This window comes from Amphibalanus amphitrite, unplaced genomic scaffold (assembly GCF_019059575.1).
Source record: "Amphibalanus amphitrite isolate SeventyFive unplaced genomic scaffold, NRLGWU_Aamphi_draft 000563F_arrow, whole genome shotgun sequence".
Taxonomy (NCBI): domain Eukaryota; kingdom Metazoa; phylum Arthropoda; class Thecostraca; order Balanomorpha; family Balanidae; genus Amphibalanus; species Amphibalanus amphitrite.
In genome coordinates this window covers 146710-164646 of record NW_024882057.1, presented here as the reverse complement: position 1 = coordinate 164646, position 17937 = coordinate 146710, and the positions used below count along the sequence as shown (strand labels likewise).

Below are 17937 nucleotides of genomic sequence, written 5' to 3'. Positions count from 1 at the left end.
TCAGCTGTGTCCACTTGCGACCCCGAGAGTTAGGGTAGCCTGGGGCAAGACGCCCCAGATAATTTATTTTGCTACATAACTTTTGTCCCACATAACCTGGAAGGCCAAATTTGTGCTCAATGCGTTCTTTGGACATTTTACTTTAAATTCCACCCCTCAAATTCATTCACTTATGATCGGACTCCCAGCTAGGAAGTGGTTTGTGAAGCAACTGCAAATAGGGCGTTTTGCCCCAACCCCAGGGCAAAACGCCCCACGGCCTGGGGCAAGAAGCCCCATACTCTAGATTAAAGATTAAAAATGCTAGTTGACTAAATCTTATCTGAAAGGTCCGTTAGACCTTGGGAGGCATGGCACTAAAGTTAGCACCTTCCATCCTATCAGGTGTTCAGCTACGACACTATTGTATGAGCAGGTTTTTCACCTGCCTCATAAGGCCAAATAATAAATTATTGCAATGCAAATGTTAACAAAATACTTCCTTTGCTATCCAGTTGCTGAGAAAAGTATATATAAATGCATAGAAACATACCGTTCGCCAGCTACCGAACATTAGGAAGTGGGTAGTCCGAACAACACATGAGGTAAAACGCCCCATGGGGCTTTTTGCCCCGCGACCTACTGGGGCGTTTTACCCCATCACGTAGTTCGGTCAGAGAACAACGCCTTGCACTCCAGGAAGACATAATTTAACACGAACCAACCCGGCATTATAAGCGTTAGACAATCGTTGTTCAAAATACATAAAAGTCGTTAACCTGATGTGGACGATAAAAGAACGCCATGATGCATAATCTGACAACAAAACATAAAAATCACACCAAAAACACATTTTTTTGGCTATATCTCCCTAAAGAGTCATCACAATTTATTTCCAGTCTGCTCATATAATGATCGTATAGTGCACGTTTTATAGAAGAGAGGATGTTTCCCCAGAACCTTGCCAGTTCCGAGAAACATCGCTGAGGCGTTTTACCTCGGCGGGGCGACTTGCCCCGGTCTACCCTACAGCAATTTTTGTTCTGACATGTTCCGCGCTTGGTTACCCCCGGCCGGCCAGCCGCCGACGCGGCGGCCGGCCACCTCCTTTGTTTCCGCCCCTGGTGAAGCTATCGCGTCGCGAAAAAAAAAAACGAGCGTGTGCGCCGTTACGAGACGTAGATATTGATGCCCGATTTTAAGGTCCTAGGTTAACTGGTGACCTCCGAGGTCAGGTCAAGTGCCCCAGGGTACTGTTCCGTTTTTGGTGAATAACTACGCAAAAAACGGTCGCAGAGACGCGATTTTGGCAGCATCGTGTTCGCCTCGCTCAGGAACGTCGAATGATATACCCTTTTGTTTGGGTGAGGTCAACTTAGGGTGTTGACCTCGGGTCACGGTCAGGTCAGCGCCCCCAGGTCACGACATTGGTCGAAGAAGTTCATGTCGCATATCATCCGATTCGGCAGGTCTTCTTGAATCCATTGGTGGCTTTCCCGACTCGCTAGCTAATTTGATCGGGAGTTATTAACGAAAAACTAATATGACCCTAATGACGTCATAAATGACGTCATGCGACGCCACGCGAGGTCAACATTGCAAAATTGACGGATCGAACCTTGCAAGGAGTGCATGAAATCACGATTCTGTGTGCTTGGGATAGTTGGAGATCGTTCCCGGCGCCAGAATAGCAGTTTCCATTTTTCCCCATTGATAATGTTGAGGTCAGTGGTCACGAAAATGACCTGACTTTATATGACCTGACCTGACTTCATATTTAGGAAAAATCCGAGATATACAAGTTGTGAGACTCCTTAATCCTTATGGATACTAGGTCCTGCAAGTTTCATTTCTATGTTTAAGTTCCTCTGGCAGTGAGGGCGTTGCGAAATTGCGACATCTGAAGACCGTGCAGAGGTTCACTTATGAAGTCATAGGTCAGTGAACTGACCTGACCCGAAAATGCGTTTGGTTTCACAAGAGCCGGCTTGAATCGAAGGTCAGGTATGCCAATTTTCAGCTCTCTATCTCCGGCGTGTTCAGAGCTATCGCGCATAATGTCTAATGCGCATTATGTGTCTAATACGCATTATAGTGTCAGGTCACCATGTGACCTAATATCAGGTCACACGGTGACCTGACGTTAAATATGACAAGCAATTTGAGATCAGCGCATAAAATAACCCCCTTAACCAAGGAATTATCTCATTTACCCTAAAACCAGAATTAATGGGCATTTTGAAAGCGACCTGAGCCAGAGTTGTCAGTTGGACGGCGGGGTCAGTTGGACGGCGGGGTCAGTTGGACAGCGGGGTCAGTTGGACGGCGGGGTCAGTTGGACGGCGGGGTCAGTTGGGCAGCGGGGTCAGTTGGGCAGCGGGGTCAGTTGGACAGCGGGGTCAGTTGGACGGCGGGGTCAGTTGGACGGCGGGGTCAGTTGGACAGCGGGGTCAGTTGGGCAGCGAGGTCAGTTGGACGGCGGGGTCAGTTGGGCAGCGGGGTCAGTTGGACGGCAGGGTCAGTTGGACGACGGGGTCAGTTGGGCAGCGGGGTCAGTTGGACGGCGGGGTCAGTTGGACGGCGGGGTCAGTTGGGCAGCGGGGTCAGTTGGACGGCAGGGTCAGTTGGACGGCGGGGTCAGTTGGGCAGCGGGGTCAGTTGGACGGCGGGGTCAGTTGGACGGCGGAGTCAGTTGGACAGCGGGGTCAGTTGGGCAGCGGGGTCAGTTGGACGGCGGGGTCAGTTGGACGGCGGGGTCAGTTGGACAGCGGGGTCACTCGGACAGGTCAAACGATGCGCCGCCCGCCGGCCTACCTGTATAATGCGCAGCAGCAGCGTGCTGTTGATGTGGTCGTACTCCAGGCTAAACTGAATCTGTCCAATGTTCTCTGAGGGCTCCGAGTTGTCTATGTACATGTCCAGTAGCGACACTGACCGATTCTGCCAAAATGCGGCCTGAAAGGCGAAAGCAGGAAGTTTCAAATGCCGACAAACTGTGCTCCATACACGCGGGAGCATTTGACCATTCCAGATTGTTTGTTTCAGGTTGCAGAGATTTGTTCGACATTCGAGAAGACTTGTTTGACGTTCGCACATCCATATTGAAGCACGATCAGAAACAACTCTGGCTGGAAGCTGATAATTAGCTACCAATACACCTTTTTGCGTTAGCTTTTGACCATTGGACAAAACATTTGTACACATTCCCCAATCCCCATATAGGTGGCGCTTCAAATGGGCGGCTGGTCACAAGGAATCACCATTGTGCAAACTGTTCGGCGGTCTTCCTCTACAACTTGACATTGGATTTATATCATTGTGCAAAACAAATCGTCAATGGTCGAAATTATTCGTCATATGCCAAGCTGGCTCACTCAACGGCGAGGTCTGGCGAAGTGTCAAACTGCTTTGCAGACCGTTCATTTCAGTGTTCAATCTGTTTTGCTGAATGACTGAAATGAAACACACAACGACGGGATAGTTGTGCTTAACCCGCGCCCCAGTGGCGGTCTCAGCCAACTTCGCCCTAGTGGGGGGGGGGGGGGGCATATGTTACCACCCACCTCTAACTAAAAAACTAAGAGGGCTAGAAAGACGCAGTAAAAAGCAGTCGATAGCTCTCAATGCGTACGTTTGAAAGTATTTCGGTCATTTTTTACCTTAGATAGAGCAATATTGGGGTCACCAGAGGTCATCAAAGGTCAAAATTCGCCAATTGTCATTATATTTTTTTCAGAAAACATGCCGCTATCTCAGGAACTATGGTAGCTAGAAAAACACATGGAAGAGCAATCGATAGCTTTTGAACTCTTCTTTTGAAAAGGTCATTATCAATATTGACCTCAGGTCAACGGTTTAGCCTCCAGAGGGCAAAACCTCCAAAAATAGCTGTTTTTACGAAGTGTTTTTCGACAATAACTTTCGACTACAAAAAGCCACGACAGTTCTATTGCCAGAATCGTGTTCCCCTCGCCGAGACGCGTCGAATGAACTATAATATGACCTTGAAAGGTCAACTTGAAAATTTGACCTCAGGTCAAGGTCATGACCTGACCCGAAAAGGTCATGTTGCATATCAGTCGATGCGTCTCAACAAGACAAACACAATGACACCATCCCCAGCGTTCTATCTCTTTCCAATCGCGAGTTATTGGCAAAAAACTGTTTGTAGCCTCAAATGACCTCGGATGACCTTTCTAGAGGCTATCAGAAAAAAATGATACCTTGGTCATCACGAGTGGACTAAATCATTGTGATTCTGAAATATTTGGACTGTTCCTATGCGTACACACGGATCTAGAGGCATTTTCATTTTTCTCCATTGACTTGTAATGGAAAGGTCACGACACTGACCTGACCTTAGGTCACGGATATAAAAAATCCGAGATATGCAAATTGTAGGTGCCCATAACACCATGCAATCCACCAAGTTTAATACCTTTCTGACAAACACTGCAGGCTGGACATGATTGCAAACTTTTTTTTAGGCTTGGTCAGTTAACTTGACCTGGTGACCTGACCTGACATGGCCTGGGGTCAAAAATTTCACACGTTGTCCAAAATTGATGTACTAAAAGCTACCCCAAGCGGCGCGGCGCTACGCGCCGCGGTTTTTTATTCATACGCAAAAAACGCGACAGGGTGGTAACATATGCCCCCCCCCCCCCACACTGGGGCGAAGGTTAATGGTAATTGTCAAAATGGTTCCGAAACAGTTATGGCGAATGGTTGAATTTAAATGCAAAAAGGTTTATTAACCCAGCAGTTCCTGGGGCATTTTGCCATCAACAACTTCTTGGGAGGGGGGGGGGGGGCGTTAAACGGCAAACGTCCCCAGCCAATAACTCGAGAACAATAAGTGCAGCAAAACGCGCGAGGCGGCAAACGAAATAGCACCACGAGACGCTTCGGATGGGGGATTTATAGAGATGTCAATCGGACACCAACTTTTGATATACCGATACCAAGCCGATACCGACTTGGTATTTTGTATTTCAATCCTAATGTGTTTGGTATTTTGTTGTTATCATGGATCCTCGCTAATCTATAGGGGGCTGTGAATTCGGTAAAAAGTCGGTATTTCCATCATATTTCCTAGTTGGTTCTGTTTCGGCATTTTCCACGGTTTTAGTTGGTACTAGGGTGACCCGCGTGCTCCGCAACGCGAAAAGGGGTATTTACGATCGGCGGGTGTTTGGTTTTCTTGTGTCGGTTGCGTTATCTATCTATTTCGGTCGATTGCTTTTTGATGGCTAAACGATTTGGTTTGGAAAGAATATCCATCGCATCAAGGTGCCCGTGTCTGATAATCATCTATATTACTATTTGTGGTGACGTAGTTTTTGTCTGTTACCGAGGTTGCGACATGGTGCTACGTAGCGCGGGTTACAGGTCACACCGTTGCACATACCGCGCTGAAGTTTACGCAACTCATAGAACAAGGATGGACAACGTGCCTTTGAGGGGTCTCAGCTCGATCGGATCGATAGCCAGCGCGTGGCGCGTGTCCGAAAAGTGCAAATTCGCGTCCTAGACTTTACATGTATAAATCGCCTGGCAAAAACGGGCGAAAATGGCTAAATTTGCCCGACACGGGTCCGGTCCCCGTGCAATACCTCGGTAACCGTGGGTCCGATCGGCACGGGGGAAAAAGCATTGTGTAGAGAATCGAACGGGCTATCGATTGGTGTGCGGTGCAGGGGATGGCACGCGCCACGTGCACCCGTGAGGGCGCTTTTGTTTGAAAAATTGACGTTTCGGACGGATTTTGGATTTTATTTTATTTTTACGTGACCGTCAGACTGAGAGAGTTAAAACAATGCCTATTGGCAAGGGAAATGTAGCGCCTCTCACGGAAAAATTGTGAAAAGCTAATTGATTAAAAACAAGGTGGAAAAAGTCGCTGGAGAAAATGGTATTTGTCCATAATGTGCCACTAAATAATTACACGGGATTTGCTGCTTAACCTGATACGTTTGGCAATTGAAAATGCTATCATTGGAAAGAGCATTCAATTCTCTCCAAGATCCAATCATCACGTTTGCATGACAAGCAACAGTATTCTTAAAAATAGAAATGTTTCAAACCTCTGCAAAACTATTTTTAGCGAAAATTATCTACGCCTGCCATTTGTCATAAAACTACGCACCTAAATTATAAAACACATTTGACAGGTTTTAAAGTAGAAAGCATGCTTATCAGACTCGGGCACCTCGATGCGATGGATATTCTTTCCAAACCAAATCATTTAGCCATCAAAAAGCAATCGACTGAAATGGATAGCTAACCCAACCGACACAAGAAAACCAAACACCCGCCGATCGTAAATATCCCTTTTCGCGTTGCGGAGCACGCGGGTCACCCTAGCGCTTCCTACTACAGAACCTGTCAATAGAATTCAGCGAACCTGTCAAATGTGTTTTATAATTTAGGTGCGTAATTTTATGACAAATGAAAGGGCGGAGATAATTTTCGCTAAAAATGGCTTTGCAGAGGTTTGAAACATTTATATTTTTAAAAATACTATTGCTTGTCATGCAAACGTGATGATTGAATCTTGGAGAGAATTGAATGCTCTTTCTAATGATAGCATTTTCAATTGTCAAACGTATCAGGTTAAGCAGCAAATCCCGTGTTATTATTTAAAGGCACCATATGAACAAATACTATTTTCTCCAGCGATTTGTTCCACCTTGTTTTTGATCAATTAGCTTTTCACAATTTTTCCATGAGAGGCGGTACATTTCCCTTGCCAATAGGCGTTGTTTTAACTCGACTGACGGTCACCTGAAAATAAAATAAAATCCAAAATCCATTTAAAACGGCACTTTTTTAAATGAAATTGCCCTCACATGTGCACGTGGCACGTGGCATCCACTGCACCGCACACCACTCGATAGCCCGTTCGATTCTCTACACGATGTCGTTTTCTCCGTGACGATCTGGCGCACGGTTACCGAGATGTTGCACGGGAACCGGACCCGTGTCGGGCAAATTTAGCCATTTTTCCCGATTTTGCAAGCCGATTAATACATGTAAAGTCTATGACGCGAATTTGCACTTTTTGGGCACCCGCCACGCGCTCGCTATCGATCCGAGCGAGCTGAGACCCCTCAAAGGCACGTTGTCCATCCTTGTTCTATAACTTGCGCAAATTTCAGCGCGTTAGGTGCAACGGTGTGAACTGTACTCCCGCGCTACGTAGCACCATGTCGCGACCTCGGTAACAGACAGAGACTACGTCAATACATTCCTGCCCGGGGCTGGGAAAATTTAATTGTGTCACCGAGGTTTTTAATTGAAAGTACCGAGGGCCGGTAGGCCCGAGGTACTTTCGATTAAAATACGAGGTGACACAATTAAATTTTCGCAGCTCAGGGCAGGAAGCTATTTCCCATACATGCGTACCATCATAGGGAGCGTTGCAAATATTATGGAGGAACCAAAACGCCCCAACTTCAACCTTGTTGAGTCTTTCGTGGCTATGGTTTGTTGCAAATTAGTGTCAAAGTTTAAGTTTTATATGGTAATGTTTCACTTTATTCATGACAAATACTACAATCCTTGCATCAAACACAATGTACCTAGGTAGGTACCTATATCATAAGCCAATCGAATAAAATGGACGATAGATAAAATGAAGTTATAAGGAGCAAAGTGATGCTCTTCAACTTTATGATGTGACGTCATTCATAATGACGTCATATATTTGAGAGGTGCAGGAAAACGTCGAGGGGTGCAGGAAAACGTCGAGAGGTGCAGGAATATATATTACTGACCGGGCCGACGAAATTATTTGGAAACGAGGTTTGCAAAATTGACGTAGGCCCGAGTGCGAAGCACAAGGGCCGGAGTCAAATTTTGCAAGCCGAGTTTCCAAATAATTTCGTACGGCTGAGGTCAGTAAGATTTTTCCTACATGCCGCATACCTGCTAAGTAGTTTCGACAGGTTTTGGTGACACTTGTCACTTTTATACAATTGTTTTGTCCATAATTTCCGAACAGTGATTGCGCTACTGCTGCGGATAAAGCTTTAAAGGAAATTTATAGAAGAAAATGCATCAAAATACCTCACTTAAAAAAGAATCGCGTCTGAAAATATCAACTCAGAATGGCACAACAATTGCATATCCAAGGAACACCGAACATCATACATGAATAATTTGCCACGACATAAGAACAAGAAGAAGGTAGAAGGTATGAGATTCCTAGTGATTAAACGTGAATTTTCCAGTGCTCTTGCAAGAATCTTTTCTTTATCTATGTAATCGTACTTTGTTGATGACCTATGGCTAAACTTTCGTGAAATACATTATATTTTCCATATTTTACATGTTTGTTTTGAGGAAAGGACTACAACTGTCAAATAATTACCCAATAACTTACGCCCAAGGTATCAGTGGACATATCAAATGAAGATAAGAAACAAGCGATAACGGATTTCGATTAATAGAAGCATATCTTGCCATAATTTCGGCTTTGTAACCAATACAAAGTATTTCAAAACCCTTGATATGCAGAGCAGATATTTTTTTACCAAAAAATGTTGGTTTTCTAATTTTACGCGGCAAATATCATGCAATAATGATGTCAATTATACATTCCCTATCAATAATACCTCTGGGCTAATGCGATAAACTGTAGTTTAGAGGTCATTGCCCTGGGCAGTAAACCCGGGCAGTAAACTTTTGTTTCCTGCCCGGCCTAGCAAATAACATGGCATTTTGACACCGACAGTTTCTTGGTCATAGTTTTACTGCCTGGCTCGTGCTGTGCTTAAGACATACTCCGGCATGTAGGAAAACACATTTTCCTGCATGTCTCGGAAACCAATCAGCATTGACTTCTTGTATGCTTCAAAAGTGTGAAAAATGCACGTGCCATTTTAATACCTGGCTTTCTCAATTTAAACGTGCAATGTTGCATGTATGGGAAACCACAAATAGTTACAGAGCGAGCGAAGCGAGCGGAGTCTTTCCTTAGATTAACGGAAATTTCTGAGTAGGTATGAGCGGCCGGCCGGCCTTGCGGACGCTTTTGCGAGGCTTATATCTCAGCAACCACTTGACCGAGTTACTCGCGGTAATTTTTGTAGGGTAGCTTCATTCCTTCTACCAAGTATTGGACTATTCGCGGTGCATGTGGGTGACCCCTTATGCACGTGCCACGTACAAAACGAAGAGGTGTCAGTTTTGTAATTGTTGCAATATCTCGGTAACTACTTGGCCGAATTCGCTGAAAGTTAGCATGTGGGTAGGCACCCACTAGGCACTGCATATCCATGTGCCAGAGTTGGGGTGCTGCTGCACGTGCGCACGTGCAGGGGTCGTTTCCGGATCTCGAGAACGGCTGGACCGATGGCGCTCAAATTTGGTACACGGTTAGGGACCAGTTAGTAGGGTGCCGTGCACAAGTCAGTTGGGACCCATTTTGCACGTGCGCACGTGCAGGGTGCCGCTTCCAGATCTCGAGAACGCCTGGGCCGATTGTGCTCAAATTTGGCACATCGCTAGAGACCGGTTAGTAAGGTGCCGTGTACAAGTCAGTTGGAGGTACCCCCACGAAATTTCGCACGTGCAAGGCCCACCCTCTCGCTCGCTCCGTTAGTCGCCCCAAAAGGCGTTATACTGGTAATATAGATTTGGTTTCGTATCGGTATTTAGATTTTCTGTAATTGACATCACTAACTAATTTAAAGTTGAATTTAGAGGTCACGGGTAGGGTCAAGGCAGTGGCGTATCCCGGATCTTGAAAATGGGGAGGCGAAACCTGCTCAAGGAGCCCCAACCTTACCTTAGGGACCCCAGTGGTAGTATACTTAACCCGCACCCCACGGTGTCTGCGTATAACACGCACTACTGGGGGAGGGGGCTATTCATAGACCCCCTCCTTACTCCCAAACTGCTGGGCTGATTGTCAATATTCAAACGGCGTCTGATAGCCCCGGAAAAACTGTTGTGAGGAACGTAATTTCATTGACCTAGAGGTCACCGATAACGTCCCAGGTCAGGTCAAAGTAAAAGTTATCGATGTTTGGCTTCTTCACATTTTGGGCTCTGGCCGCCGGCTTAATTAACCCGCGCCCCGTATAGGGGGCAGAAACGGCCCCCTGTCCTTTTCCGTCGATATCTCCTAAACGGCTGGAGATATCGCCACCAAACTTTCAAGACCTCTCCAGGCATCAATTTTACACATTGTGACCAAAAAATTTTCCAAAGGCTATGATAGGTTAGCCACAAATGACGTCAGAATGACGTCATGTTCTGCCATTTTCGAACGAAAAAAGACCTTCACGAGAAGAGCTGTCAGGCCTACAGCTTTGAAGATACAGAAAAATGATCAAGCAATAAAAGGTGTAAAATTGACAGGGCTACAAAACTGCTATCTCGGATTTTTAAATTTTTGAGTTTTGACCCCAAAAATAAAAAATACCTTATTTTATATAAGTCAAAAAATTCAAAAAGTTTTTTGAGTTTCCAAAAAATCGGAATATATGTGATAGTACCTACCGTCTTCTATCTACATACCAAACTTCAGATCGATATCTCCTTTTTTGGCGAAGTTATAGCGAAAAAACTGTTCAAAAATGATGACGTCAAATTTTCAAACTCAATTTTTGGTAATTCTAGACCACGTAGGGCAAAAAAAGACCACCATTGGACTCCCCGTGACGAGCTGCATCGAATGAATACCCATTTTATGCAAAAATATCAACTTTGAAATCTGACCTAATTTGACCTGACCTTGACCTGACCTTGACCTGACCTTCACCGGAACATAATCTAAGCTGACCCCAAAGGCTGCCTGACCCACATGACCGCTTTTGTCATGTAAAATGGACCATAAAACATGTATCACATGACACTTTAATATTGTGACCCCCCAGTGACCTGACCTCTGTGACCTGCCCTGGTATCAGTGACCTCAGATAGCGAAGTATGTGTTTGACGAACAATGTACCATCGATGGTTTTCAATAACTTACCAATTTACTCGATTTCACAACACATTTCTTGAAATACCTGTGAACGGTGAATATCTGACCTTTGACCTGACCTGTGACGTCATCGGTTTGATCTAGGTCAGTGGTCGGCAGGTCATTCGGGGTTGTGCCCCCTTTTTAGGCGCCAGGCAGGGCCCATTACCTCCACCTACCAGACCCCATTGCTGACACAACCAAGTTTACTGAAATCCATACCTTTCTGGAACTCTTTGGGTATTTCTGCATTTCCGATGCATCAAATTTAACCCGCGCGGGGCTGGGGGGGGGGTAAATTTTACCCCCCCCTCTCGAATTTTTTCAATATCTCAAAAACGGCGGCGCGCAGCGCCGCCAAACTTTCAGTACCTTTTTTTACATCAATTTGACACGTTCCCTGAAAATTTGAGCGAAATCTGTCGGAATTTTTTTGAGAAATTGACGTTTTAGTGACGTCATGTTCGTCATTTTCGCCTCAAAAACGGCAAAAGTTCAAACGCCGCTAACATCTTCATTTTTAAAGGAATCAAGACGTAACAAAAAGGATATACGTAATTCTACTTTGTCTATCAAATGGCTATCTCGGTTTTTTGAAAATTTTGGATTTTGGCCCAATTTAAAAAAAAACTGACTTTTTTGGGAAAATAGCTATAAAATCCAAAATTTTGAGTGTATCGAAAAAACCGGAATATACGTCAGAGAAGTGGTCTATGTGCACCTACATACCAAGTTTTGGAAGAATCGGTTCAAAAATGTGGGAGTTATTCAAAATTGTATGACGTCACGACACACAAAAATTTTGAAAAAATGACTTTTTTTGGAAGTTCTAGACCTCGTACGGAAACAAAAATAGCACCATTCGATTCACCGTGAAAAACTGCATCAGATAGACACCTTTTTAGGCTTTAACAACCAACTTCAAAATTTGACCTCACTTGACCTGACCTTGACCTGACCTCGACCTGAAATTCATCCAGAGGTGGTCCATATCACTTATTGAGTGTGCCCATTGAATTCTATGAGTAAAATGACCCATAAAACATGTGTCGCACATGCCCTTTTCTATATTTTGTTTTTGGTGACCTGACCTGACCTGACCTGACCTTGACCTTGACCTCTGAATGATATTGTATGCAACGAATATTGTCTTGGTAGCCTAAGAACACGTTTTGGGCGATCAGTCTCAGTCCATGACTCCATTCTTCGGCAACTATGGTGCAAGGCCGATACGGTAGGAACTTGCAATTTGTACCCTTGACCTGACCTTGACCTTGACCTCAAACTTAAAATTAAGTACATGTGTTTAGTTGTTCGTGATGAGATCTTTCGATTGGCGTTTGAATTTTCCAAATCGGACCATTAGTTCGGGAGATAACAGGGGGGGGGGTAAAATTTACACCCCCCCCCCCAGCCCCGCGCGTTCGGCTGGCGACCCCAGCCCCGCGCGGGTTAAAACATGACACTTCCTTCACAAAGCATTTAATAGCCGTTTTCACGACGGCCATCTGGTACACATTTGGTGCACATCTGGTACAGATTAGGTGCAGATCTGGTCAAATCAGGTTCAGTGTGTCTCTTAGTAGCTATCAGCTAGGGTTGCACTAATTGCTTATTTGCCTGCTTTGTCATATTATCAGAGAGCATCATCGATTAAAACACTGAACTAAATTCATAAAATGAAGATATTTGCTGTAAAAGAAATTAGGTACAGATTTGGTCAAATCAGGTGCATTCGCCGGATAGCCCGTCGTGAGAACGGCTCATATATCCCATTTAACCCTCGTACATATAGGGGCGGCGGGTGGTTTTTCGTTAAAAGCTCACGTAACAGCCGTTGGATCACGACCAAATTGTACCCTCGAGCCAATCATTTTTTCTTTACCTGCCCGGGAAAACCTGAAGCCAGTTTTACCAACAGAAAAACAGCCGCCTCCCGGAGTTTTTGCCTAAATATATATTACTGAACGGCTCTGGGAAAGAAAAATGGAAACCGAGGTCTTTAAAAAATTGTAGGCACGAGGCGTAGCCGAGTGCCGGAGATTTTTTGAAGACCGAGGTTTCCATTTTCTTCCCAAAGCAGGTTCAGCAAGATATTTCCCATACGTCGTTTAATATCTATTCAGAAACTCACAATTTAAATTATTGAAATCACCTTTTTTAAGATTTTTATCAAAAAATCACCAGAACTGTAGGTCATCAACCCGTGCCGGAAAACAGTGCAGGAAAGATCACGTGCTATATATTACTGAACGGCTCTGGGAAAGAAAAATGGAAACCGAGGTCTTTAAAAAATTGTAGACACGAGGCGTAGCCGAGTGCCGGAGATTTTTTGAAGACCGAGGTCAAGGTTACTAGAACATAAGGTTGGACAAATTGTGACGTCACTGGTGCTTGGAATATTTTTCCTAGTATCCCACTAGACTGCCCTAGTTGAAACTAAATTTGAAGGGAGGGCAATCCATTGCCAAGTATCTGATTTTGTATCTGATCTTAAATGTTACAACCATTAAACTTTCCTCAAACATTGCCTAGGTATTCATTTGAAGCTATGCCACGTTTCACGTTCGTAGCTCATCAGGTTTCGGAGATATTCCACAAAACGTAACCCCCCCCCCCCCAGCGGCTCGTGGGTTTTGTCACATATGCTTCGCACTGTACTGTAGAAACGCAGTTAACTATATTTATCTTTCTCCGTATAGCAGCGTATCTGTTTTATCTCTGACGAAATGCTATGAGGAATGCCGATATGGGGCCGTTTTGGCAAACGACGAAGGGATATTACTGAATGACGAGGCGTTTATCCAAATCGTCAAAGGTTTTGCCTAAACACAATCAGACATATCGGATAGCGAATGCTGTACCAACTGACGAACTGTGAAGTGGGATCGCTGACCAGCAATCTATTTTGCCCATATGCTGAAGGTTTTGCCGGAATGCATCTCACCGGCGCCACGTATGTACGTTTGCCCATCGGCCATCGAACAACGCAAAAAGGTGTATTTGAACAATGCATCACTCAAAATATGTCGTTAATGTTCACAAATTCAATTCCTGTTTTGTTTAGAATGCGCTACATCTGAGTCAGCTGACAGTCTAGCTGGACTGCTGAATCAGCACTATTTATTTGTATTAGCACTACATACCAAATCTGACGGGAGTGACACAATGGTTGTAATGTGCAGTCCACGGCAGAAGTAATGTGCGGTTTCAGTCATGAGTATGTTCTGCTTCTGAAGCTTAGGAACGATGAGCCAGACTACAATGAAACTTTGAATGTAGTTTACATGTATCGTCACCCTTGCAGCTGCAACTTTGTCTATTGACGTCTTCTTTTCGATCACTCCCGCGCACTAAAACATCGCCAGTCAAAGCCATCCGTTGAGATTGGTAAAACCACACATTACTTTAGCGGTGGGCTGTACAATCAAGCAAGTACAGAGTGCGTATGCATATCAATATCATTAGAATCAATAGAACCTGAGGAATCCAGCAATAACAAAAACAAGTCGTTCTGCAACTTTACAACCCCTGATAATCTCTTTAATATATATTTTTACACCGAGCTTGACTGGGGTATGGGGTATAATTTCATAACGCGAGTGACTGCGGGCTCTACAAATCCAAATGAAGCGATATTTCATAGTGATCAAATACCAGCCGGAGCGATAGGCTGGAGAGCGGAGACGCCGCAGTGACCCTGTGGAGCCCGACCTTGGGGTGCGGCGGCAGCTTTCCGGCCGTATCTTGGCGCACCATGGTGTGGCCAGCCGGCGAGGAGCACGTGCTGCCGGCCTCCTCGGCGTTCTCCCTGTTGTCACATTTCACCGTGCTCGAGGAGGTGGCTGCTGACGACATTGTCAGCCCGGCGCTCCTGAGGGAGCGGTACATGACAGTCAGTGCTCGGTGTGGTTCAGCTCAGACCAACCCGGCGCGTCCCGAGGTGGTCACTGACAGTCACTAGCAGTGACTGAACTGACAGTCACTGTCAGTCACTTAAAGTCACTGGCAGTCACTGACAGTCACTGGCAGTCACTGACAGTCACTGGCAGTCACTGAGTCATTGGCAGTCATTGACAGTCACTGACAGAATCACTAACATTGTTGCAGCACTGTGGGTAACAGCTGGGGCGTTCCATGACAGATCGACCAAGCCATAACACCCTACACCTCAGATTTTGATGAAATTGCGTCTAGGGGGTTATCTGTACCGTAGATTCTTCATCTCCTATTTTCAGCGTTATACTACAAACGGTTTACGAGTTATAGCCAGCGGCATTTTTCAAAATGCTAAGGGTAACCTTCTTTTTGACTCATATTTTATAAAAAAAAAATATTGCCAGCAGCTTACATTAACATGCAGGGCCTCGTCTAAGAGATTTTCACTGGGGGGGGGGGGGCAGAGACTCAAGGAACCAAAACTTGGGGGTACCCAAATCCTGTTTTCTCACTGGATTTAGGCCACTTATTTTTCATCACAGCCCTGAAACCTGATTAACTTTTTTTTTGTGAACACTAAATAAATAAAAATAGTAGATCATCCGACCCATGCCTTTGCATTAGTTTATAACCCCCTCACATTGCCCCACCGGACAGTAATAAGCATACAAAGAATGAAACCTTATGTCTTGGGCCCGCTACACCTTTTTTAAGTCCGTCATTTGTTTACGATTTCAGCCTCTCATGAATGCTTAACTGTTCGTCGGAGCTCAAATTTAACGACTTATTTCCATTTATCTAAGAATCTTGCTCCCGTTATGGCTATAAGCGAGCCATCACTTCGGTATTTGCATGCGCTTCTGATCCTCTGTTCGTGCAATGTAGAGTTAAAACGTTGAAATCAAATATTTTCTTAGAATAATCGAGCGAAATGGACAATTGCTTCCCTCGAATGACCTGAACATTGACCTTATCTTAGTAATTTGTTATATTTTATATTATTTATTTTATATTATATTTTATATCCCGGCACCGCCTAGGCTATTTCCGTACCCACGACAGCCTGGGGGGGGGGGGTCGGATCCGACCCCCCCCTGTTATCTCGAGAACCAATGGTCGCATCGAGCCCCGCGAGGCGGCGTTCGAAAGGTCTCTACGAGACCTTCCCAAAGCACTCTTAAAATTTTAAGATTGAGGTCAACTTTTGGGTCAAGGTCAGGTCAAAGGTCAAATTCTGGGGTTTTGCATGATTATGCTTACGGACAGCGGAATCGATAGCTGCTGCTCGAAACTCACCAACAATGACCTCAAAGGCCTAGTGAAGGTACCATATGCGTATAGAGGTCATACTAAGTACGGGTCAAGGTCAGGTCAGGTCACGAAAGGTCACGGTTTTCACTTTCTGCTACATGGGCGTGCAACACATGTTTTATGGCTTATTTTTCAAGCCGAATCCGATGGTAATGGTTATATGTGACCCCAATTCACTTTGCTGGTGATAAGTGTGCATGGAAAGCATAAAAAATCGTTTATACTAAACGAGGGCTGAGAAAAAAGGTCAATTTTTCAACCTTTTATTTTTGACATAAAAATGCACTTTTCTAGACGAGCTTTGTCCCAGGAATCTAGTGGTGCCATTTGTTTTTACATGCGATGTTTACTGTTCAGAAGTGCCTCTAATTCACGAAAATGCTTATGACGTCACCATGCCCTATGCATGTTGGAGCTATTTTTATAATTTGGGGGTCAAAAATCAAGATAGAAAGTTGAAATTTGGGACATCTAATGTTCTAATAGAGCTCTATAACATATATTCCGGTTTTTGGAAAATTCTCTAAATTTTGGATTTTATTAGCTGTTTTCCAAAAAATGTAGTTTTTTTGAATTTTTAGGGGTGAAAAACGCATTTTATGGAAAATCCGAGATAGCCATTTTAAAGAACTCGTTGAGTTGCGTCTATTCATGTCCTTAATTTGCAATTTGCTTTAAACCCTGATATTGGGCGATTTTTTAAACATTTACCACTTTCTGACTAAAAACGCCATGTAGTTACATCACTAAAATCGATATATCTCAAAATTTGTTGTAAATTTTTTCTTAAAAATTACACAGAAGACGTCAAATTGATGGGGGAGAAGGTATGCCAAGTTTCCAGTTGATAGCGTAAGCGGTTCTCGAGTTATTCAAGAAAAACGGAGGGGGGGGGGGTCGGATCCGACCCCCCCCCCCTCCAGGCGGTCGCGGGATATAGTCCATCAGCAGCTCTACGCCTACCTCTCCCATAATCACCTTCTGGCATCCTCCCAGCACGGCTTCCAACCCCGGCACTCCACGGAAACCGCGTTGATGTCCGTCACTGAACACATCAAGGCCGCCACTGATAGGGGGTTTTGTCAATGCTATGCCTTCTCGATCTCAGTAAATGTTTTGATGTGATTGACCACGATCTTCTGATGCAAAAACTGATGTTACACGGGTACGAAATTTCCTGGTTCACCGCCTATCTACATGGACACACTCAGAGCGTGTCTTTGGAAGATGTATCTGGACGTAGAGTGCTGTCTGGGCCTCTTTCTAATGCCATGGGCGCCTTCCAGGGCTCTGCGTTAGGGCCGCTTCTTTTCACCATTTTCTCTAACAACTTATCGCTATACGCGGGCGACGCAAAAGTGTTTCAGTATGCCGATGACACTCAAGTATTGGTTAGCGGTCCAGCGCGGGACCTCGAAGTTCTCATCTCGCGCATGGAGGACACGCTCGCGTCTCAATGACTGTTTTGCGCTAACGCCCTCAAAGTGAACGCAAGTAAAACACAGCTTATTGCATTTGGCAGTCGCCAAAATCTACGTAAATTACCAGACATTAGAGTACCATTCCGCGATGCAGCATTGCAGCCATGCGCACAGGTGGGGAACCTTGGCGTCACTTTCGACAGCACTCTGTCATGGAACGCACACGTCTCTTAACCCGCGCCCCACTGGGGGGGGGGCTATTTATAGCCCCCCCTCCCGTTTTTCTGCAATAACTTCCAAACCGCTTGACGT

At 45.0% G+C, this 17937-nt stretch overlaps 1 protein-coding gene across 1 annotated transcript in view; it reads right to left on the bottom strand.

Moving 5' to 3' along the window:
- The window catches only part of LOC122393926 (synaptotagmin-7-like), a 220442-nt gene that overhangs the window by 129197 nt on the left and 73308 nt on the right, over positions 1-17937 (bottom strand). Inside the window, 2 exon segments of the mRNA XM_043390406.1 lie at positions 2794-2934; positions 14669-14828. Of these exon segments, the coding sequence (XP_043246341.1) occupies positions 2794-2934; positions 14669-14828 (301 nt within the window).